Source organism: Galendromus occidentalis, unplaced genomic scaffold (genome assembly GCF_000255335.2).
Source record: "Galendromus occidentalis unplaced genomic scaffold, Mocc_1.1 scf7180000075612, whole genome shotgun sequence".
NCBI classification, from domain to species: domain Eukaryota; kingdom Metazoa; phylum Arthropoda; class Arachnida; order Mesostigmata; family Phytoseiidae; genus Galendromus; species Galendromus occidentalis.
Window position 1 is genome coordinate 1,412,455 of NW_003803602.1, and position 24,482 is coordinate 1,436,936.

At 52.5% G+C, this 24,482-nt stretch overlaps 2 protein-coding genes across 2 annotated transcripts in view; one reads left to right on the forward strand and one right to left on the reverse strand.

The window, feature by feature from the left end:
- The first annotated feature begins 1,126 nt into the window (after positions 1-1,126).
- On the forward strand, positions 1,127-11,010 carry Prp8 (pre-mRNA processing factor 8). Its single transcript, XM_018640258.1, has 14 exons — positions 1,127-1,303; positions 1,367-1,394; positions 1,487-1,820; positions 1,923-2,085; positions 2,259-2,762; positions 2,893-3,129; positions 3,257-4,609; positions 5,339-6,277; positions 6,409-6,595; positions 6,760-9,176; positions 9,543-9,734; positions 9,858-10,016; positions 10,121-10,400; positions 10,587-11,010. Exons 1-14 carry the CDS (start codon positions 1,127-1,129, stop codon positions 10,739-10,741), a joined length of 7,125 nt encoding a protein of 2,374 aa, XP_018495774.1. The 3' UTR covers positions 10,742-11,010.
- A 3,516-nt stretch (positions 11,011-14,526) lies between these two features.
- The window catches only part of LOC100907487 (uncharacterized), a 54,580-nt gene continuing 44,624 nt past the window's right edge, over positions 14,527-24,482 (reverse strand). Inside the window, exon 15 of the mRNA XM_029111934.1 lies at positions 14,527-14,763. Coding sequence (XP_028967767.1) covers positions 14,527-14,763 — 237 coding nt within the window. The remainder of the gene's footprint in view (positions 14,764-24,482) is intronic.

Below are 24,482 nucleotides of genomic sequence, written 5' to 3' on the forward strand. Positions count from 1 at the left end.
CCCTGTGGAGAAGGAGCCGAGCGATTGGTCGCATTCTCCGGGACGGGGGCGACCAATAAGACCAGCGCCTTGTTTCGAGCTCCTCTTCGCTGTGAGGTCATTGTCTGCGGACTGGAATAGAGTTCCCAAAGGTGGGGAGGACGCGATTTCTGGAAGTTCGGCATGAAGAACAGAGGGAATTCAGATAAGACGGCCATCGAAGGCGAAACTTCGTAACGCGTCTCAGGTGCACGGTGAACCCGGAATGTCAAGGATGGAGGTATCATTCGCTCAAACATGACCGATCTCTGGGCGGCGAAATCGGGAAGTAGCCTATTGAACCGCCATTATCATGGATAGTTCGATCAGAGACGTCTCCTGCACGAACGAGCGAGAAGAGAAAGCGGGGTTCCATTCGGCAAACATAGTGGCTCAATCGAAGCAAAGCAGCTCCGCTCAACGATTGCACCGATTCATCTACGGGTTGGCGCCAAAATTTTGAAACGAGAAATCGAAAAGCCAGCGCCATGTTTATGTTTGTTGTGGTGGGCTGAGCTTCTGCTGTTCGAGCACCAGCGCAGTGTTGGTGGTTCGCAGTTTTACAAAGGTTTCGATTTCGTGACTGGTTTTTACGAGAAACAAGCGGTGATTCGGGTGTACCGTCCCTCGAGGTGAGTCGTCCCCAGCCTCCAGAGCCTCAGGAATCATCAGTCGAACTCAACACACGAAGATTCACCGATATCCGATCAGCGCGTTTTCCGAGACCGGCACATGCTCCTCGAGCGCCATTTCCCATCGAATTATCTCATCGCGTTCGGTCGCAAACTACCCCCGTAATTAAATCTTCAGTCCGGAGGATATAGCGAGCCTCCCATCGAGTCGCGGATGCGAAGGTTCTAGCTAGCGGGATGCCTCAATCGTGGAGCGGGCGCCGCGCCGCCGTTTGACTAAACGTCACGGGACTTGGGCTCTTTCGGCGTGGACTATCGGTCGCTGACGTTCACGCACGGCTTAGAATCGACATGCGTTCGCCGGTCTCCTTGAGACGATCCCCGGAGGACCGGGTGGAAACTGTTGTCCTGACTGTATTCAAGCTTGGGGGAGTCTGACGTATCGTTTCGTGATTTCAGGAATTTTCGAGTGAGACATGGCGGGGTTGCCGCCGTATCTCCCGATGGGGGATCCATACATGCAAGCGACGATGCAGGCCATGGCTATGCAGCAACAAGCCAATCAACATCAAGCTGCACAACTGGCTGCTCATGTGCACGCGCAGATGGCGCAGCAACAACAACAGCAGCAACAGCAGCAGCAACAACAACTTGTTCCGCCCGGCGTCGCACGGATTCCCCCACCGCAACCGCCACCGGGCCTTCCCCCATCGCAGATGACGGAAGCCAAACTCCAGGAGAAAGGTACCGTCAGAGAATCTCCCGCTTCGGCTTCGCCTCGGCGTCTTGTTATTTATTTGGGGCTGGGTCTGAATTCCGGCTCGTAATCTCCACAGCCCGGAAATGGCAGCAGCTTCAGTCGAAACGCTACTCGGAAAAGAGGAAATTCGGCTTCGTCGATGCGCAGAAGGAAGACATGCCTCCCGAGCATTTGCGAAAAATTATCCGAGATCACGGCGACATGACGTCCAGAAAGTACCGTCACGACAAGCGAGTGTACCTGGGGGCCTTGAAATACATGCCTCATGCCGTTCTCAAGCTTCTGGAGAACATGCCGATGCCTTGGGAGCAGATTCGGGATGTGAATGTGCTCTACCACATCACCGGAGCGATCACGTTCGTCAACGAGATTCCGTGGGTTATCGAGCCCGTGTACATGGCGCAATGGGGGTAAGTCGAGTAGCTGTGTCCACGTGAAGCGTCAACGAGAGCTCCCGTGAATTTTACGTCATCCTTCGTCCGAGATCCTAAGGGACGAGATCGTCTCCTCAGGTCGATGTGGATGATGATGAGACGTGAGAAACGTGATCGTCGTCATTTCAAGCGCATGCGATTCCCTCCGTTCGATGACGAAGAACCTCCGCTCGATTACGCGGACAACGTCCTCGACGTGGAGCCACTCGAAGCTGTTCAAATGGGCTTGGATACTGATGAGGTGAGATTTCGAGCCCGCAATCGGCCCCTGCGATCTCGACTTCGACTATTCACCGTCTTCTCTGACGAATAGTCCATGTCGATAGAATAATATATGGACAGATTCAAGTTGTGTAAAAATCGGATGCCACTGGGGAGAACAAAATGACCGATCGAGCGTATTCCTTAATGCAGGATGTTCCCGTCGCCCAATGGCTCTACGACCACAAGCCACTCATAGACGAGTCAGCATACGTTAACGGATCGACGTACCGTAAATGGAACCTGACCTTGCCTCAGATGGCATCGCTGTACCGCATAGCCAACTCGCTTCTGACCGACCTCGTCGACGACAATTATTTTTATCTTTTCGATATAAAGAGTTTCTTCACGGCCAAGGCTCTCAACATGGCGGTGCCCGGTGGGCCGAAGTTCGAGCCGCTAGTGAAAGACATAAATCCAGCCGACGAAGATTGGAACGAGTTCAACGACATAAACAAAATAATTATCCGGCAACCGATTCGGACCGAGTATCGGATCGCTTTCCCGTACCTGTACAACAATATGCCCAACGTGCACGTACACCTGTCGTGGTACCACACTCCGAATGTGGTCTTCATCAAGACTGAAGATCCGGATCTGCCGGCCTTCTATTACGACCCGCTCATCAATCCTATTGCTCATCGGAACTCGACCAAGGTGAGCGACGGAACCCCCTTCCCCCTCTTCCCGCCCGAACTCACAACCCCTCGTCTCTGCGGTTTGAAGCCTCCGGAGCGTCGACCCTTAGGGCTCTTAATCAGAAACTAATTCCTCTTTTGTGAAACAGTTGCCCCCAATGGACGACTTGCTCCCGGATGACGACGAGGAGTTCGAGCTCCCAGAACATGCGCGACCGTTCCTCCAAGAGTGTCCGCTGTACACGGACAATACGGCGAATGGGATCGCTCTGCTCTGGGCCCCGCGACCCTTCAACCTGAGATCGGATCGCACCAAACGAGCACTCGATGTTCCTCTCATCAAGGGCTGGTACAGAGAACATTGTCCACCGAACATGCCGGTCAAGGTAAGCCGGAAATCTGTGCTCCGTCCAGATCCACACGAAAGCTCCACTCTTCGAGGCTTTTGACGTCGGCGTCGTGCCTGTAAAACGGAAGGTCATAGCTCAAAGCGTCGTGTCTACCTCGTTTCAGGTTAGGGTCTCATATCAAAAGCTCCTGAAGTACTACGTGCTGAACGCGCTCCACCACAGACCACCGAAAGCGCAGAAGAAACGTTTCCTTTTCCGATCCTTCAAATCCACGAAGTTCTTCCAATCGACAAACATAGATTGGGTTGAGGCGGGTCTGCAGGTGTGCCGTCAGGGTTACAACATGTTGAACTTGTTGATCCATCGTAAAAACCTGAACTATCTCCATCTCGACTACAACTTCAACTTGAAGCCGGTCAAGACGCTCACGACCAAGGAGCGTAAGAAATCCCGTTTCGGGAACGCTTTCCATCTGTGCAGAGAAATTTTGAAACTGACCAAGCTCATCGTCGACTCTCACGTCCAATACCGTCTGAACAACGTCGACGCTTTCCAACTGGCTGACGGTCTCCAGTACATTTTCGCGCACGTCGGTCAGCTCACCGGCATGTACCGTTACAAGTACAAGCTCATGCGACAGATCCGGATGTGCAAGGACATCAAACATCTGATCTACTATCGATTCAATTCGGGATCTGTCGGCAAAGGCCCCGGCTGCGGTTTCTGGGCTCCGGGTTGGAGGGTGTGGCTGTTCTTCCTCAGAGGGATCACTCCTCTTCTGGAGAGGTGGCTCGGAAACTTGCTATCCCGACAGTTCGAAGGTCGTCATTCGAAAGGAGTCGCGAAAACCGTCACCAAACAACGAGTGGAGTCTCACTTCGATCTTGAGCTTCGCGCCTCCGTCATGCACGACATCATCGACATGATGCCCGAGGGAATCAAACAGAACAAGGCGAGAACCATTCTCCAGCATCTGAGCGAGGCTTGGCGGTGCTGGAAGGCGAACATCCCGTGGAAAGTTCCCGGACTCCCCATTCCCATCGAAAGCATGATTCTCCGTTACGTCAAAATGAAGGCGGATTGGTGGACGAATACAGCGCATTACAACCGTGAACGTATCCGTCGCGGGGCCACCGTAGACAAAACCGTATGCAAAAAGAACTTGGGACGTTTGACGAGGCTTTACCTAAAAGCCGAACAGGAACGGCAGCATAATTACCTCAAGGACGGTCCGTACATTTCCGCCGAGGAAGCCGTCGCCATCTACACAACGACCGTGCACTGGCTCGAGAGTCGTAGATTCTCTCCGGTGCCGTTCCCGCCGCTGTCGTACAAGCACGATACTAAACTTCTGATTTTGGCGTTGGAACGACTGAAAGAAGCTTATTCGGTCAAGAGCAGATTGAATCAAAGCCAGCGAGAAGAACTCGGTCTCATCGAGCAGGCCTACGACAACCCTCACGAGGCGCTCTCTCGCATCAAACGTCATTTGCTCACGCAGAGAGCGTTCAAGGAGGTGAGTTACTCTTCGATCGAGTTTTTCCCTGGTGGATACTGTCCGTGATGATTTTCGATGATGAGCATGATGGCGGATAGAAATTCGTCTCCCTCGCGGTTGGCCGATCCTTTTCGCGGTCACTGTCGACTCCGGACTGGTTCCAGAGGTTCCCGCCGTCGGTTTGAGCTGAGAGAAAATTCTGAGCTCTAAAGCTCCCGCGTAACGTTCCGAAGCACCCGATAGAAGCTGACTGTGAAGATGACTTTCTGATTGAAGCATCCGATTAGATATCGTGATGGTCTTGAACGTTATTCTGTTTGATCCCTTCATAGCGAATTCTCCCAGAGATTTTCGTACTAGATTCTTTGATGTCCAATAATTCTATCGGGAAACGTCCCTCTCTATATTTCTTATTTAAAAAATCGCACACTGTAAGTAGTAGATTTTCTGATCCTCTCGCTTTGAAGGCTTCAAACGGGTACGTATCTCTGACCTTTTGCTCGTGATTCAGAGTAAAGTTTTCAATCTGAGACAGTGGGTACCGGAACGTCTGCGCGGCGACTCTACGAGCTGTGACGACGAAAAGGCGAATGTGAACACCGGCCTCAGGCGGGAACCTCCGGAGCAGGTGGCCGAGTCGCGGTGTCCCAAGGAGAGGATGTCTCTGAATAAGTTAATTTAGTTTTGCTTGCGTCTTAATACGCCTGCTCGATCGCATTCTGATGCGGAGAATTCTTTTTCCCAAAGGTCGGTATCGAGTTCATGGATCTCTACAGTCACCTCATTCCTGTGTACGACGTCGAGCCTTTGGAGAAGATCACAGACGCCTACCTCGATCAATATTTGTGGTACGAAGCCGATAAGCGACGTTTGTTCCCACCGTGGATCAAACCGGCCGACTCTGAGCCGCCGCCGCTGCTCGTATACAAATGGTGCCAGGGTATCAATAACCTCAAGGACGTCTGGGAGACGGGCGAGGGTGAATGCGCTGTGATGATGGAATCCCGCTTTGAAAAACTCTACGAGAAAATCGACATCACGGTTCTCAACAGACTGCTGCGACTCATCATCGACCACAACATTGCCGATTACATGACGGCAAAGAACAACGTCGTCATCAATTACAAAGACATGAACCACACGAACCAGTACGGTATCATCCGCGGTCTCCAGTTTTCGTCGTTCATCGTCCAGTATTACGGCCTGGTGCTCGACCTCCTCCTTCTCGGACTGCAGCGGGCGTCCGAGATGGCCGGCCCTCCCCAAGTCCCGAATGATTTCCTGAGCTTCCAGGATGTTCCCACGGAGGAGAACCACCCGATCAGACTGTACTCCAGATATATCGATCGTGTCCACATTTTCTTCCGCTTCACGGCCGATGAAGCCAGGGATCTCATCCAGAGATACCTCACTGAACATCCCGACCCCAACAATGAGAATATCGTCGGGTACAACAACAAGAAATGCTGGCCTCGGGATTCTCGTATGCGTTTGATGAAGCACGACGTGAATCTCGGTCGCGCCGTTTTCTGGGATATCAAGAATCGACTGCCGAGGTCTGTCACGACCGTTCAGTGGGACGGCAGCTTCGTATCGGTCTACTCGAAGGACAACCCTAATCTGCTCTTCAACATGTGTGGTTTCGAGTGCAGAATCCTCCCGAGATGTAGGATGAACCAAGACGAGGTCAGTACGTTCGTGATTTGAAAAAAAATAGAGACCGAATTCCCATCACCGGCATCAGCTGTGATGATCAATGCTCAGGGCCAGCCGGTAAATCGAATATGGAATTTTGAATTTCCGGCATTCGCTTCCAGATCACGTACAAGGACGGTGTTTGGAACCTCCAGAATGAAATCACGAAAGAACGCACGGCTCAGTGCTTCCTCCGAGTCGATGACGAATCTCTGGCTAAATTCCACAACAGGGTTCGTCAAATACTCATGGCGTCCGGTTCCACGACGTTCACCAAAATCGTCAATAAATGGAACACCGCGCTCATCGGTAAGCGCCAAGCAGTCGGCTCTCGGGTCGCTTCGGGGGTTGAATCGCCACCCCCTTCCCCCCTCCCCATCGATTTAAAGTGTCTTATGTCAATGATCCCAATCACGGAGGAGATCTGTTCCGAGTTGGGCGAGCGTATCTCATTAATCGTTTCGTTCTTCCAGGTCTGATGACTTACTACCGTGAGGCCGTAGTCAACACCCAGGAACTCCTTGACTTACTGGTCAAGTGCGAGAACAAAATTCAGACTCGAATCAAGATCGGTCTGAACTCGAAAATGCCTTCGAGATTCCCCCCCGTGGTGTTCTACACCCCGAAAGAACTCGGCGGTCTCGGCATGTTATCCATGGGTCACGTTCTCATCCCTCAAAGCGATCTGAGATGGAGCAAACAGACCGACGTGGGAATTACACATTTCCGATCGGGAATGTCCCACGACGAGGATCAAGTGATTCCCAATCTGTACCGATACATCCAACCCTGGCAGAGCGAGTTCGTCGACTCGCAGCGCGTTTGGGCCGAATACGCGCTCAAGAGACAGGAAGCGCTCACGCAGAACCGTCGACTCACTCTCGAAGATCTCGAAGACTCGTGGGACCGAGGTATTCCCCGGATCAACACCCTGTTCCAGAAGGATCGTCACACACTCGCCTACGACAAAGGTTGGCGTGTCCGGACCGATTTCAAACAATATCAGGTCTTGAAGCAAAATCCCTTCTGGTGGACGCATCAGCGTCACGACGGAAAACTCTGGAATCTGAACAACTATCGAACCGACATGATTCAATCGTTGGGAGGAGTGGAAGGAATCCTGGAACACACGCTCTTCAAGGGAACGTACTTCCCGACTTGGGAAGGTCTCTTCTGGGAGAAAGCGTCCGGTTTCGAAGAGAGCATGAAGTACAAGAAGCTCACCAACGCCCAGAGATCTGGTCTCAATCAAATTCCCAACCGTCGTTTCACCCTCTGGTGGTCGCCGACCATCAATCGAGCCAACGTCTACGTCGGTTTCCAGGTGCAACTGGATCTGACGGGAATTTTCATGCACGGAAAAATTCCCACTCTGAAAATTTCCCTCATTCAAATCTTCCGAGCTCATTTATGGCAGAAAATCCACGAGTCAATCGTCATGGATCTCTGTCAAGTCTTCGATCAAGAACTGGACGCCCTCGAGATCGAAACGGTGCAGAAAGAAACGATCCATCCCCGAAAGAGCTACAAGATGAACTCGTCCTGCGCCGACATTCTACTGTTCGCCACCTTCAAGTGGAACGTGTCGAGACCCAGCTTGCTGGCGGACAGCAAAGACACCATGGACGGAACGACGACCCAGAAATACTGGATCGACATCCAATTGCGTTGGGGCGACTACGATTCGCACGATATCGAACGATACGCTCGAGCGAAATATCTCGACTACACTACGGATAACATGTCGATCTATCCCTCGCCCACCGGTGTTCTGATAGCCGTGGACTTGGCGTACAACCTACATTCCGCGTTCGGGAATTGGTTCCCTGGATCGAAACCGCTCATCCAACAGGCCATGGCTAAGATCATGAAGGCCAACCCTGCTCTCTACGTGCTCAGAGAGCGCATTCGTAAAGGTCTGCAGCTGTACTCTTCGGAGCCGACAGAACCCTACCTCAGTTCCCAGAATTACGGGGAGATTTTCAGCAACCAAATCATCTGGTTCGTCGACGACACGAATGTGTACCGTGTCACAATTCACAAAACATTCGAAGGTAATCTGACCACGAAACCCATCAACGGCGCCATTTTCATTTTCAACCCGAGAACCGGTCAGCTGTTCCTCAAAGTCATTCATACGTCCGTCTGGGCCGGACAGAAACGTCTCGGACAACTGGCCAAATGGAAGACCGCCGAAGAAGTTGCTGCTCTGATTCGGTCTCTGCCGGTGGAAGAGCAACCGAAACAGATCATCGTCACGCGGAAGGGAATGTTGGATCCACTCGAAGTCCACTTGTTGGACTTCCCCAATATCGTGATCAAGGGATCCGAACTTCAGCTGCCTTTCCAAGCCTGTCTGAAAGTGGAGAAGTTCGGAGATCTGATCCTGAAGGCCCAAGAACCTCAGATGGTACTTTTCAACCTATACGACGACTGGCTGAAAACGGTGTCGTCGTACACGGCGTTCTCACGGTTGATCCTCATCCTGCGAGCTCTCCACGTGAACAACGAGAGGACCAAGGTCATTCTCAAGCCCGACAAGACCACTATCACCGAAGCTCATCATATCTGGCCAACGTTGACCGATGAGGAATGGGTGGCCGTCGAAGTGAAGCTCAAAGATCTCATTCTGGCCGATTACGGCAAGAAGAACAACGTGAACGTCGCCTCGCTGACGCAGTCCGAAGTGCGAGACATCATCCTCGGAATGGAAATCTCGGCGCCCTCGGCTCAGAGACAACAGATCGCTGAGATTGAGAAGCAGACCAAAGAACAGTCTCAACTTACTGCGACAACTACGAAAACTGTCAACAAGCACGGCGACGACATCGTCACCTCAACCACGAGTAATTACGAGACTCAGACCTTCGCCTCGAGGACCGAATGGAGGGTAAGTTACCGAACGAGCCCCGTCGTGCGGTGGGCCTGCATGAATTTTGAGTCATCACGGACGGTGTTCCTTCGCTGCACAGAAAATGTTGGTCCAGCGAGTTTTAGCCCGTCCCAGAAAAAGTACACAAATTCTTCACCCTTCCGGGCTCGCGTCCCAGTTTCGCATCATGTTCCATGACCGAAACGCGGGACCGACCTCAAGCTCGGGAGGTTTTGCAATTTTGCGACAAAATTCAATGTTCTGCTTATCGCGACAACGAGGAAGCCCCACAGATACATAGAATAGCATGCCCGGGAACGGGAAAAGAACTCGCAATGAGAAGCCGTGACCTGCCAAGCCCTCTCTAATGATGATTTCCCCCAGGTACGAGCGATTTCGGCCACGAACCTCCATTTGAGGACAAATCATATCTACGTGTCGTCGGACGACATAAAAGAGGCCGGCTACACATACATTCTACCGAAAAACGTGCTCAAAAAGTTCATCATCATATCCGATCTTCGAACTCAGATCGCCGCCTACATCTATGGGGTATCCCCGCCTGATAACCCCCAGGTGAGAACAGCGGCATAAACGCCCCGTCCCCCGGGGGGGACGATTTTTTAATTTTGCATTTTTGTTCGGGAAGTTTCAAGTCCAGAGCCATAGAACTCAGTAGGCGTCATCCCGATTCCCCAGGTGAAAGAAATCCGGTGTTTAGTGATTCCACCCCAATGCGGCACGCACCAGAGCGTGACGTTGCCCATCCAGCTCCCGCAGCACGAATATTTGAAAGACCTGGAGCCACTCGGCTGGATGCATACCCAGCCCAACGAGCTTCCCCAACTCTCGCCACAGGTGAGAGCTATTGCGTGGAGGAACAGATTCGTCGTGACCGCTTCCGCGGCATTCGGGCATTGAAGAGATATGAAATAATGAATTTTTCCGATCAATCATTCCAGGACGTCAGCACCCATGCCAAGATACTGTCGGAACACCCGACGTGGGATGCAGAGAAAGCGATCGTGATGACCTGTTCCTTCACTCCCGGTTCTTGCTCTCTGACGGCTTACAAGCTGACTCCGTCCGGCTATGAGTGGGGTCGACTGAATACTGATCGCGGCAACAACCCCAAGGGATATCTTCCATCTCACTACGAGAAAGTCCAGATGCTGTTGAGTGATCGATTCGTCGGCTTCTTCATGGTTCCAGATCAAGGGCCTTGGAACTACAACTTCATGGGTAGGTTTCATCGCTTTCGATGCGGGGCCCTTATTCCTCAGAACTCCTGGGGCTCCAGTCGATACCTCTACTCCTCTCGAGTACTCTCACGAAAAAGTTTGCAGCTCTCGCTCCGGTTTGGGATAAGTATCGTTTCATGACAGAAACCGTTTGCGCTTACCACGAAATCACCTTTCTCATTCTCAGGGGTGCGACACGATGTCAACATGAAGTACGATTTGGCGCTCGCTGGTCCGAAAGAATTCTATCACGAAGTGCATCGACCGGCGCACTTCCTGATATTCAGCGGTGGCGAAGACGGCGAAGTCGTAGGAATCGACCGCGAAGACATGTACCTGTGAGCCTAGAGAGAAGATTCTAAGGCAGAGACCCCAAATCGGAACAAAGACCCCCGACACTCCCCCGGTGCCCGAACGAAAACGAGCCACCAATCGTGAAGCCGTCTGTCTCTATTTTCGTCTGTTATTTTTATACACGCTCTCGTTCCCCAAGATTCACCGAGCTACTCTTCTCCCTCCCCCGTCTGTTCAACTTGAAGACACGACGCTGAACTGTAAAATGGACATCGCCAGCGCATACATTGTGTATGACATTCAAATGTGGTGTGTAAAAATAAAAGTCGAGGAAACTTTATTGTCGACCTTCGCTCCCATCTACACCGCTGTTTATGCGAGATTTTTCCCTCCGTATCGAATGCATTTGCACGCATTGCTCCCAATTCGATTCCGGAGGGGATCGCTTCCACCGCGCCACTCGGGGGCGCTCTGGAAATGGAGAACGTCCCGAACATCGACGGACTTCCCCCTTGAGCCACGAAAACTTCCCCGGAACATCAGCAACGGAGACGGCCTCCCGCCGCAGGGAAGTTGATTATCATCGGAACCTCTCGATTCGGGTCGAGGAACGAGAACCGAACTTTGTATTTGCTCGAAAGAAATAGCGATCTTCCTGGTCTATACGATTGCGAATCAGAGTTTCGTGAGCTCCTCGGATTGGTCGTTTCGGGGGCAGCTGAGGGAAAATAATTCTCAGGATCAATGGAACGTAGGATCGATCATCCCAGGGAGGTTCGTGACAAGCGAAAAGATAGAGGACCATTTGACTATCGCATCACGAAAATCGCTCGCGCGAAAGACCTTGTCGGAATTATCTCGATCAAAAGCGACTCGCGATCGCCTGTTGCTGCATGAACAGACTCATGAACGAATGGAAATGAGCAAACGTGTTCGATAACTCCCCCGGCCAGCCCACCGAACTCTCTAGAAAAATGGGGACTGGTAAACGCTTTTCCAAGTTCGCGACCGATGGCGTATGGTAATCGAGGGACCGAGCTGACTGCGTACGCGTTGGCGTCGATGATGCTATTACAGTCACGTACGGTCGAATCAGCGCGAGCGGATGAGTTTTCGCCAAAGAGCGGAGCTCGCGACAGTTCTCCGTCCTCCCGAAGCCGATTGTTTTTGGAGTGGAAAATTTGAGGATTTTTCTCGGAGAGCCGAGCCGATCCGCGACCAGCGAGAAGAATAGCGTGAGCTCTTTTCCGATATGTCTGAACCTAATAAGTCTCTTTCATTGGTTGTCTCAACTATGCGTGCCCGCTGGGGGTTGAGCCCGAGCAGCAGTCGCACGGAAAACGGAATATTTATCGAGCAGCAAAATATGTAAGGAGGGGGGTTTCTATATGTCTATACGTATATCCTGGTAAATATCCTGGCTAATCGGTAAAGAGAACAATATCATATTGGACTGCCGCATGGTATTCTTTCAACACCTATAGGGTTTTTTCTCTCCTACAGACAGGTTTATTGTCAGCAGGGCGCCGATATTAGGGGGTTGAACTTTCCTGCGAGATGCCACCGACTCAGAGCTACTCGCTTCCTTCTCTGGACTTCCCTCCGAACTGAAGGCTCACTCCTATTCTGGAGAGATTAATCGGGGAAACTACGTACTTATCTCTCCAGCCCGATGATCATTCCCATTGAACGTTCATGACATGAGATATGCAGAACCTCCGACGCGACGAGTCCGGGCGCGGAATTAGAGGATCAAACTGAGCAAAAGACCGGGAGGTCGAATTTCCCGGTGGGGTACGAGATGCTCCAAGAAGCAAACACGGCATCCTACGGGAAATCGTCTACGATACATCCGCCTGCGGAATTCCGCTCTGCCGTGTAACGCTGTCGGAATGTATCGCCCAAATAACTTACTGCATCGGGACTCATACAGGGAAGATCCGCGCTTATCGGGAGGCCACTTCATCGATGTAGGTACGTTACGCACAAACCTCTAGAGAGCTGCGTGCCAATCTTCTACTCGCTGGGAAAGCTCGTTCAAATGGAAGCTTGTTGAGCGATCCATCTCGAGAAACAGATCGTGCTCCTCTATTATTGGAGTCATGAGTCCCACACGCCTCGGTTTTCGGATTCAAGATCCGCATCTGTCTCCGTCCAGGCTCCAAACCTCAATTCATTTGGTATCGATTTATGTTGCCAAAGGTATTCCTGCCCCTATTGGATAAACTCCGACGACTCCGCTCTGTACGCCTGTCCGTCCGATCTTCCCTTTTCGGTCGCAAGGTGGAATGCAGCCGTCGCGAGGAGCGCCTGTGCCGGCTCCGAACGATGCTCGAATGACCGGCAGATCTGTTTCTGCTGTTCCTGTCCGTAGGTTCGAGTCGGACCTGAATCTTCACCGAATTCCGATGGCGAGCTTCCCCGGACGGAATGTGGGAATCTGTTACTTTCGTCGTGCAAGAGAAGGTCTCGGATTACCGGAAGCTGCACACTCTGGACGTTTCGGATGTCACCGAAGGAGATAAGAGGCTCCCCAGGCCGAGGAGCGTCTACACGGCGGATGGCTCGTGATCACAGGAGTCTTAATCGATATGGGAATGACCTATCCCGAGGAATGGACACTCCCGTAAGGCTCCAGTCGGAACCTTATCGCATCGGGAGCGGCTGCATAATTTCATTGGATCTCCGTACCAAGATCGACCATCTCGAGTCGAGTTTCCCGCCACCGATGGAGTATCATGCTCTGGCTGCGATTTTCCTACGACATTCTCGAGGGAGAACGTCCCGAAGTATGTCGCGACGAGTTTTGTAGCTCCTGAACACGCTCTTATAACTAAGATCCTCGACTAGCGAATAGCACCGTTCTATGCGAGCGCTAATCAGTGGAAGCCTTGAATAATGTATCAGGTGGATTGTCTGCTTGTTCGGTGTGATACCGGAAAGAAAACATGTAGCGCCTCCCGAAATCTCATGGGAAGCCGTCCATCGATGAACTCGGTGGCATTCGGTTGCTCTAATTGTCTCCCCGAAGTGTGTGGCATGCCGAAGACCTTCCTCTTTTCCCTACGCTGAACACTCAATGTAGAAGGAGATCTCTCGCGTGTCGTAGAAGGTATAGGATATCTCGCCGTCCACTTCCCCTCCCTCCTCCTCCGTTTCCTGAATAAAGGATGCAGTTCGATTCTCAAGCAATTCGACTGCATAGTGAGTGATTGCTCATCGTGGGTAAACTGAATGCTCATCTGACTGTCCCATATTATAGAGAAATGGAGGCCGTGAGTCGAGAGGTGGAATAGAGGTCCACGGCTGCGCGATGACGACGAAGCCCTCCGCGAGAACTCGAGGCGACATATTCAGGGAGAAAAATTTTGTAATCCGTCCCCTCGCCCCTTATAGGAAGAGCCTCAAGAACGATGACTTCAACATTGACATCAACGCTCGGAGGAAGGAATTCCTGGAACGCCAAGGACTACTTGTGAGGTTCTTCCCAAATTTTCTCCTCGGGGCCTTCGGTACGGGAACATGACCTCGGTCGTTCTCAGTTATTCTCTTTTCAGGACGCTTCGGCCAGCGACACCGGCCTCCAGACGACCGTCACAGGCCCAACCATGGTATGGTCTTCGACCTCGGTGTTCCGTCGAAATGCGGGGAAGGCAATAGACGGAGCGAAGGAAGACACGCCGCAGGATGACCAAGATGACGAGCTCGAGGAAGCGCGGGAGTGATCCTACATCCGAACGAATGAACAACGTTTTCATGACGAAGCCCCGATTTCTCACTCCCAGTTAAGCTTGACGATTGCATAGGATGATGATGAATGATGATAATGATGATCACCTGAATGAATGGGGTTCGAGGGAGAGTGCGACCGAGAATTCTCTCTTGCCGAGGGAGGCTCCATGGAAGCGGGAGTTCTTGGAAACGGTGGAAGACGAGGTTTCTAAGCGGAACTTGTGACCGCCATCTGTTTCTCCGCTAGGCAATTGCGGCTCCATGAGTGTGGCATGCAAATACTTCTCCGTGAGAGACTTCCAGACGAGATGACGGTAGTAGGCGCAGCGTCCAGAAACCTACAATAATTTCAGTGCACGACTCCCTGGGGAACTCATTCTGAAAACGCAAAGAGCTACACTTTGTTGGTTTGTTCGTTCGCCGGCCCTCGCACTCGTTGGCTGACTGCCGAGCAGGCTGACTGCGGGAAGATGCCGCGAGAAAAATTTGGGAAACAAGGCAAGCAGACTCGATGCTCTCTTTTTATGTCTTGAAGCCGTATCCTCGTTTGTGTTCGCTGCAAATGGCTCAAAAAGGCAGGAGTCCGCTGTCCAGACCAGGGCCTGACGACTACTGGACCATGGTTTTGAGCTGAAAGTCGTCCACTCGGAAGCCCGGCCTCTCGACTTGGTTGCGTTCGGTCATGTCCGTTGTTCCACCGTCCGTACGTTCGTTACCAACAGAACTACAGACGGCAAACGCAGAATGGGCTTCCAATTAATTACCGCTGCAGCCACGGGTTCACAAAAGAGCGCGGCTGAGCAGTACCGACAGAAGCGACGTCTTTTGAGGCTGAGTGTCTATCGCGATCGTGATATCATTAAAATAGATCAGCACTCATATTCGGAATTCATCGCACTCTGTGTCTATCGAATCATCACTTCATTAGATTCACTAAGAGCCGATTTTTTTGCCCGACGATTTCAATTTTTTTCTGTGAGTAACCCTAGATATGTATTTTATCTCCAATGACGTCTCGTGATACGATAAATCTCATGGTTCGTACTCGCAGCGTTGACTCCGTCGACGCCGAACACACGGGCTTGGAAATCGAACCGATAAGCCGACGAAACGACGGGAAAACGGGCGCCATTACCTTGAGTATCGGCATGAGGATCAAAATCTAGGTGAGCGGCAGCGAACTTGATCGAGGTCATCGCGGAGAACTCCGGTACTTTTCAGGTCCAGGAGCCTCCGCTTCGTAGTTCGGAGTGGCCATCACGGGATGACGCTTTCGGTACGGCACGATGGTTAATCCGTTGAGATCCTGGCATCGCGGAACTCGAGCCGACTCGCAGACACCCAGTTGTATCATTCCGTCCAAACTCCGAACATTCGTGGGCTGATAGTGCGCACCGATAACAGAGGGTCTCGGTCCTGCTCTGTCTCGCGGTATTGTACGCAAGACTGAGCTCGAACGCCGTGGGAAAAATTGGCGATTTCCAACTTCCGAAACTCGGAGGAGAACCAGAGTGCTGTATCGGGGAAATCCGACAATTCGGCAAACAGATTCAAGAAACCTTCTAGGGTGTACCGGAGGACGAAAAGTCGCCGGCTACGTCTTCTTAATCCCGAGCGTCCCGGGAGGAACACGCTGCAATCCTACCCGCACGATCGAGAGGAATTCGCCGCTCAATCGAAGGACAGCTCCTCGTTCCTCGGAGCCAATTGCGAGCCATGTCTGAAGACAATCAACGAACCGGTGGAAAGAGCGCGAATTCCACATTAGGGAAATTTCCTTCAGCTCACCGCAGCTGCATAGCATTCCGTGACGGCAGCAGCTCCGACAGCGTCAGCGCGGCTAACGCAAAGCCCTCCCGGGAAATCTCCGGACCTTCTTCTGAAGCATCTTTCCTCCGTCCTTCCATCTCCTATTGAATCGCTCCAGAGGCTACGGCGGACGGCGGCGCGGTCGGCCAAACCGCGTCGAAATTTTGCTGTCTTGCATTCCTTTCCGTTCTCATGGGATCCGGAGAGGTTCACAACAAACCCTTGATTACTTCTCGAAGCTGCGCCGTACGTCTCACGCCATTCGAGAGTCTGGCTGTCTGTCAACTCGATCGGAACGCACCGGCAAAGCGAGCCCATCGCCCTAATCTTGACGTTTCACGATCGGGGGAAGAAAAATCGGGAGATTAGCTGCCCGACATGATCTGAATGCTATCCGAGATTGATCAAGCCGTGTCCTGCTTAATCGTGATTCGAATCCCTCAGAAAATCTCACGTAGCCCAATGCCGTCGAGTGTCAGCGGCGACTGAGACTCTCACCCATTCTCAATGTTCTCATAGCCAACCCATTCTCCAATTAGTATTTTCTTGCAAAGTTTCGGCGAAGGTTCCGCTAAAGACAGTATTCACCTCCGGCCGTGTTATTCGTATACATCTGAATCCCTTGGAGCTTGGGGATTCGGGTTTCACTCAGAATGGAAAGTGCGCCCTAGAAGAAATTAGATGGCCTTTTGTCACGGAAGAAGACATAAACCCCGGAACGACTTAGGCCCTCTGGCTTGGTATGTACGTGGACGACGGACTAATCATACGCTTGGACAACACCCCTGCGTAAGTCTTGCCAGATGCAGAGAACAATCAGGAAACAAAAGCGACACGGAGCCCCGCCTCGCGGGACTCCGATTGCTCCACGAACCCGCGGCTAATGAGGCGTTCATTCGAAGTCAAATGCCCAGGTTTTCACGGAATTACTCAAGACTCCTTTTTGTCTTCCTCAGACCGTCTCCTGATTCGCCTCGGAATCACTTCCGAGGAATCGCACGCTGCTCCGTCCCAGAGGGTTCGGTGTGAGGTCTAAGTTCGGGACCTCATGCTGCTGCTCTTCTTCTATGGATGAGTAGCATGAAGTATTTATGATGCTCCACATCAGCTTCGATGAAGTGCGAAGACATCGTACCGATGCTGACCGCGGATGATGCCCTCATGGCGACCTTGTCGCAGTGCGTCATCCAATTACGGTCCCTCGTCTCGTAGCGTACCCCGGGGAGAGGAGGGGGGAGAAAATGAGCCAAACCGATTGATTCCACAAGAGGACACCGAATCATGATGCATACGAGCTCTACTTGCTTTAGAGCCTGCTTCTGTTTTCAGCAGGGAATCACTGAAGCAATTCGTTTTGTAAAAGTTTCCGGAAGTGCACCGACTGGGAGTAAAGACAGATAGATGCTTACCAGACCTTGGACCATTGTTGTGCCTCCGTCTCTCGCTTGTGCTATCGACCCTGTGGAGAACGGCGTGTGCGTCAGAAAAACGGGACGTTCGGAAGGAGGGTTCGGAACAAGGGAGGTGGACCAGAGTATTCCGGGCGATTTGCGTGAGGATGACACTGGGAGGAAAACAACACGGGTCGAGGCTGAGAGCCGATCCTGGCGCTCAGATAAGCGTGAAACTTCCACGCCATTGGTAAGGACCGTCGAGAGGGGGGAGCGAACAGAGTCCTCTTGTCGGATGGCCGCAGCCGTTGCCGCATGATCATTCCACAGCAATCTCGGACCGATTCCTCGAGATTCGCCATCGAGGTCGTCTACCGATTCGGCAGACATTCACAGAATGCGAGACTGGTCGGAATTGCGTCGAGATTGCGATCTATGATGAAATCGTCATCAGATTGAAATTGCAGTGCCCTTCGAGAAAAACTGCTTCCAGGCGAAATGCGTCATGTCCTCCCGATTCGTCTTGCAGACGGATGCTCCAAAGCGCGGCGTAAAATTCCCTCGATTTATTCTCCGATTATAGATTTCCGATTTAATTCATTATGATTCGAAGCTTAGTCAGTTTCCGGGTCCCGGACCTTGTAATAAATGGAGCAGGACCCCCGTGGCGGAATTTCCTTGAAGAATTCGCGTAATGATGTCGGCGTCCCTCTTGCTTATTCGGAATACTTCCTCTCCGGAATGATGTTCAAGTTTATTATAAGACTGTCGAACCGTTGCTGCACCGAAAAACAAAAGGTGTCTCGTCTCGAGCCCTATAGATACGCACAGAGGGATTCATAAATGTATACCCATCATCGTTCTAGTTCTCGTTCCTGGCACTTCTGAAACAATCGATGAACTCACTGACAATATGTTCCCACCTGAGAGAAGCGGCGGATCGAGCGCATGGGAGAGAGCTGCTGTTGGCACGGTGTTTGAGGCTCTCGTGCCCGTGTTCGAAAAATCCATCGATCCCTCTCGACGTCACCCGAAGTACCCAACTCGTCTGCCGAGATTCCGACGTCCTTCGAAGCTACGGCGTCACGATAGTTTACGCCGCCTCGGGTAACAAGCCGCGAGTACGACCTACTCACACTCCTGTCGGGTGCAAACGATGCTTAATGCTGTCAAGCTCCCAGGAAGCTTAGTACAGTTTAGCATCCTCTCGGCACCTATCTGTAGATCGAGGAATACGCCCATTAGGCATCGAGGAAGCCACAGCCTCGTCGTGTGCCCGACGACGGAAGTCTTATCTGCGGCCGCGGAGGGAGAAGCCCGCAGGCTCATACGGAGATTCTCGGTTTTGCCCTTCTACGTGTAGTTTTACTTACGGTCGTGTATGCTCTGCCGGTGACACGACCCTCGACTTATGCGACCGGATCAAGATGATGCAGAGGGAAGACCCGTTCTCAATGTACATACACATGTATGTGTGGTCCATGATTCCGCTGTCGGCCCGGCTCCGACCCAGGGTCTTCGGGAGAGTTGTACCTTGAAACACCGCTGAGCTTCAATACCATCATGGAGCGATAAGGGTCACAGTTTGCCAGCGCAGGCCTTGAATCGGAATGGCGGCAGGCGATGCTGACTTCGAAAGATGCCGAGAGCCCTACATGCAAGGAAAGCGAGACGGGAACGTCTGAGCGAGGCCTGTCTATCGCAAGTGAATTGACACCACGAGGTGCGTGAGCGACCGCGTGGCGCTAATAGGTGAACATTGATTATCGACCTCCCGGCGGCCGACGTTGTCGATATCGGAAACAGCAACGAAACAACCCTGCTTTTCCCAAGGAGCCCGTCCTACACGGCCATATCTCCGGCTTGCTTCGAGAACACGACGGAGGCTCATTACATGAAAGCAGCTGGCAGACGAGGGATCCTCCGGAAGACTCTTCCGATTTTTGCCGGTCGTGGGTTTACTGAGCGCACACCGTGGGAGCATGGGTCTCTCGGATCCCTAGAGTTGGCTCTGCGGCTGGGAAGGATTTTACTCGAGTTGTGGCGACTGGTAGTCGGCGGAGGTGACCTCAAAGCTACCTTCCAACTATTGGAAATTATTTCACTGACGCCTCCAAACTTCAGACGGGAGGAGAGTCGCAGGAGGTGAAGCGACGCGGTCCACACCGTGAATCAATGCTCAGAGACTTCTGCGGACAATTTCCTGCTTCCATGGGCGCTCCGGTCATCTTGTAGCTAGCTTTTGCCAGGTGAGACCGATTGAGCCGCATCGTTCGGAAAATAAAGGCGCCGGCGCCTGATGACGATCCAAATCTCGACACTAATGCCTGACAGGTTCCATGAGAAGAATGGATCTTAGCTGACTGCGGGGAAAAAATCTCAGTGTGGATGATCAAATGTTAACATGATGGATCTGAACTCCATGGGAACAATACTTTTCGAAAGGAGCCCGGATTATCGGCAGTATGATCCGACGGAGACAAAGGGGGATCGAGAATGCGGAGGAGGCCCCCAGAAACTCCGAGACCTGAAGTATGCCCCCTCCTCTGGATGCGCCACCGGCTCACGCGGATCAAGGATCTTAACTCGGAAAATTTGCATCCATTATAAGATGCATCATGGAATGCTCGAGAGAGTTCTGACGAAAAACCCTTCTTTTTTGTTCTCTTTGAAAATCGCCGTATGGAGAGGTTCGAAATGCTTCTCAGGGTATTCGGAGGACTAGAACCTTCAGGGCAGCGGAGATGGAGTAACAGATGAAAGTCCCGGAATTACTCGGATCGGGGATGGGTGACTCACCAGATTTCTACCATTTTCGGTGCGATAGTGGCCAGTCAAGTCACATTATGCGCGCGCTCACAGAATCGTAATTAGAGTCCAGCCGCACAGGAAGGGAAGCGAATGCGTCGTCGTTCATGGATTCCGATGGTCACAAGACGGAGTGCCCACGCTCGGCATAGCTACCGTAATAACTCATTAGCCACAGGAAGCTCGAAGGAGACCGATTCCTTTCCTTCCACTCTCTCGTTGCCTCTCTTGCGTCCAGCCGTTGATGTGCGCTCGCTCGCTTTCTCCCAAGGGGGACGGGCTACAGTCGAGAAGGAGCTCGGGGAGAGAGGAAAGGGGCAGGGAGACAGGACGGGATACGAGGAGAAAGGGGAGCGGGGAAGCGAGCCGACGCTTAGACGAGGGGCTGGTTGCGGATCTTTTGGCAAGAGGCCAACTGAGGTTTTCTGCGGCCGCTCGATTCTCTTTTCTTTGGCCGCTAGCCTCTCTTCTTTGATTCCCCTCCTTCCCCACCATCCCCGCTCCCCTGATCCTAACCCCCTTCTCGAGCGGTTGGTTGCTCGCGCAGGAGCCGGCGCGTTTTTTCCTCGAATTTTTTCGCCAACTTTGCTGCCCGCTGGGCCGGAGGAAAATGTCTGAGATGTCAAAAACCCACGTATGTCATGTCCGCGTGACGAGTTTCGGAGCGGCGTTCTTTGCTCCCGTTCCTCGCAGCCTGCATGGCAGCTGCCGCAGCTGCACCAGTAGCGGGAATCGTTGCGCTACCATCGTCGCCGTCGTCGTCGTCCTGAGCAGCAAGCTTCCAAATTTACTCGAGGAACGCCATCAAGGAGAGCTACTCGGAGCCGACCATAATGCTCAGTCCTCGCTCCCTCCCGTCTGACACGGATCCCGTGGCCTCGAAGAAGCGAGCTCGAAAATAAACCCTTCGTCTTTCTCCTGAGAGCTCGATGAAGAGGAGGTTAAGCTACCGCTTTTTCCCCCCAGCCGTCATGGCCTGTCCTCTGACGCACGACACGACCGCGAGGAAGGAGAAGTTTACCGTTCGTCCGACGGGCTGATAGCATGGCTCGACGGGATGTGAGACATCGCCGTCCGTTTTTTGTCAAATCGGAAATTTCCGAGTATTGATCATGAAATTGTTCGGAGGAAATCCTCCTCCGCCGAGCCCCGACCGTTGAGAGTCGCGACATCGAGGGGAGAGAGGGCCAAAGTGGAAGATAGAGCTCCTAACGAACGGCTCAATAGGTCTGGCCGATATCGGTAATTTTTCCTCATAAAGCCACTACAAACCGCATCGACCATCACGGCTGCGAAATACAAAAGCTTCCATTAATCAATTCCTCTCCCGACTTCGGAGCCGTTTTTCCATTCCTTGCAAACCCCCAGACCTCACCGAAGGGTTGTCCTTCCCTCCGCAGCCGTCAAGGTCGCGCTTGAATGTCGTCATCAACTCGTCGACTCCGTCGAGATATTTCGGAGGGATTGTCTGATTCGACTTCGACTGACGGAGTGAGCCAGATTCCAAGGGAAAGGAGCACATGCCGCCAGGCAGAGCGAAATGAGACTCGAGGCGTCGCGATCCGGCTCGAGGCGAAGAAGGACTACTGCGTGAAAGTTCTTTCCCCCCAGTCGCCCATTCCAACAGGTGGGTGAGGATTTGAGGGAATAGTAATCGAGTTGTGCAGGAGGTCCGAAGAAGGACACGTTCCGACGCGAGCTCACCGAGCTCGAGTCGAAGTCAATTCGATGGATAGTATTCGAGCTTGACAACAGAAGCATAAGAGAGGGGGCTCGATAGCGTCCGAATCAAATAAATGTCCCTCTGAACCTGCGGTGGACCGATTGACACACAAACGAGAATAGAGGAGTCGACGTCGACCCGAGCGGGCTTAACGACACGGAAGGGCCCCCCCCACCCCGGGGGGAGGGAAGAGGGGACGTTCCGGACCTGCAGGGCAATCCATTCCGAAATCGACATAAGGTGCTGTCTCGCAGATGAAGCAGAGCCTCGCTCATCATCGATCACCTAGTTGCTGCAAAAACGTGGACATGAAAGCTCGGTCAAGCGACGATGCAGAGAAAGGGAGCTGACGAGTCGGGCGATTGCGAGCCTGAAGCGTTTTTTTCCCTCTTGCTGAGGTCGGACTTATTTTTGTTGGCCGCTAGGTTTTTACGGTGTCAGAAAACGCCGGCGCTCAACGCAACCCCAGTGGTTTACGTTGATAACTCCATGACGGTGCCGGACCCGGCGGCGCGGAGTCTTCGCTGACTCCTCCTGAACTCAGCCCATGATCGGCAAATGCGCTCCCTGAAAAGTCAGGAAGTTTTGACCCGAGACCTTTCTCTCGGCACTCCACAATAGCAGCGTTGTCGGCGGAGTATTCTACGCGCCGCGTTGAGAAGTCGACGTGGTGAGCATCGGAACTCAACCAATCTTGCGGCCTCTCGCTACAGCTGCTGATGTCGGCGGCGTGCACAGTCGAAACACTCAGTGGAATAAAAAACGGCGTTTTCAGACGAAGCATTCCAGATCCGAGTGGAGCTGGAGTGTCACTGTTGGGAAAGAGGTAGCTTGAAAACGACGGGGTATAAGATGGAGGAAGCGAACTTTCCGTTCAAAGTGGTGGATATATGTTCGAGCGAGACAGCAAGCAGCAGGGGAACAGGCATAGGTCTAGAGCAGGAGAATAAATCGAATAAAAAGTTGAGCTGGAACGGGCTCCGGAGCCGGGAGCGCGCGAGAGGGCTGCGCGTCGCGCCGCTGGATCCCTACGGTCGAGGGTACGGGAGCGGTAACAGCGGAGGGTCTCTGAGAGAAAGAAGGTCAGGAGTCCGAATTAAATCACAGATACGAGAGGAATGGAAAAAGAAAACAAGCCTATCTGATCGTGGGCTCCGTCAGCTGGTCGAAAAGGTGGGGCCTACGTAACGGTTTAAATTTGACGACAAGGAAAACGACAACGACGGAAGTCTCGTCGCCAGAAGTACGCCGGACACTCGCTGGGAAAGGGACAAGTGAATTCGAGCGTAGGTCTCAAGTTCCTTCAATGAACTGACGAGAGAAGGGAACCATGGGCTCAGTTGTGAGCGAGCCGAGTTCTTATCACGGAAACCAGAAGCTCGTTAGAATCACTCCTCAGTCTTCAGAAGCGGAGGAACGGAGTCCGTCGACATAATTCTGGAATTCTGGACGCAGATCGATAGCAGTCGTAGTCGGTACTCAAGACCCTCGTCCAGCTGAAGACAAGGGAGAGGCAGAAGAAACAGAAGGGAGTAGACGTGAGGAAGAGAGCATTGTTGCTCACTTCTCTGAGTGAAGTACAAGTCCTGCTCACTTAGGTCGACGTCGTCGGCAAGCCCACTGGCGAAGAGCGGGAAATTACAGTGACTCTAGTGGCCATATATAGCAATTACGTAACTCGGACTTTCTCCCCGTCAGCTCTGGAAGGCCCCGTTTGTTCGGCTCATTGGTTCTCTCTAGCCCCTCACTTTCCCATCCTGACGGTGCTCTGAGTCGTCCGGCTTGAAGGGTGCGACCGGTCCCTGCTAGTAGCCAACGTCGTCGTCAAGAGACAACGGAGTATCCTACCCACCTTCCGTGGTCGGGCGCCCCTCCCGCCCACTCTCCGTTTCGAGGCACAAGTTCCCCAGAGGAGCCGAGGAGCTGTTTTCCAATTAGTCCTTTTCAGCCGTTCGTTCCCGTGACGGAGCTTGGCTCTCCGTAGAATCCTCACGTGAACCGAGCTTCCATTTCCTCAGAACGAACACCCAGGGGAGATCACATTCTCGAGACGGCGACGCTAAGGTCTTTGAAGTGACTCTCTCGCATTCCGTTAGGAGCGCTCGGCGAAGTCTAGCAGCTATCGGGTCTGGTGCTGCTCCCGATTTCTTGCGGATCAGAACACCTCGCGAAATATTCCCTGCATTCTTGTCGGTTCTCCAGACTATGATTCATTTCCTCAGGAAGGAAGAAAAACATCCGAAATTCGATTCTCGAATGTCAGAATATCAGAGAGGAATCCAGCCTTGGTGATAACGGGATCCCTCAAGAATATTTGTCAGCTCGA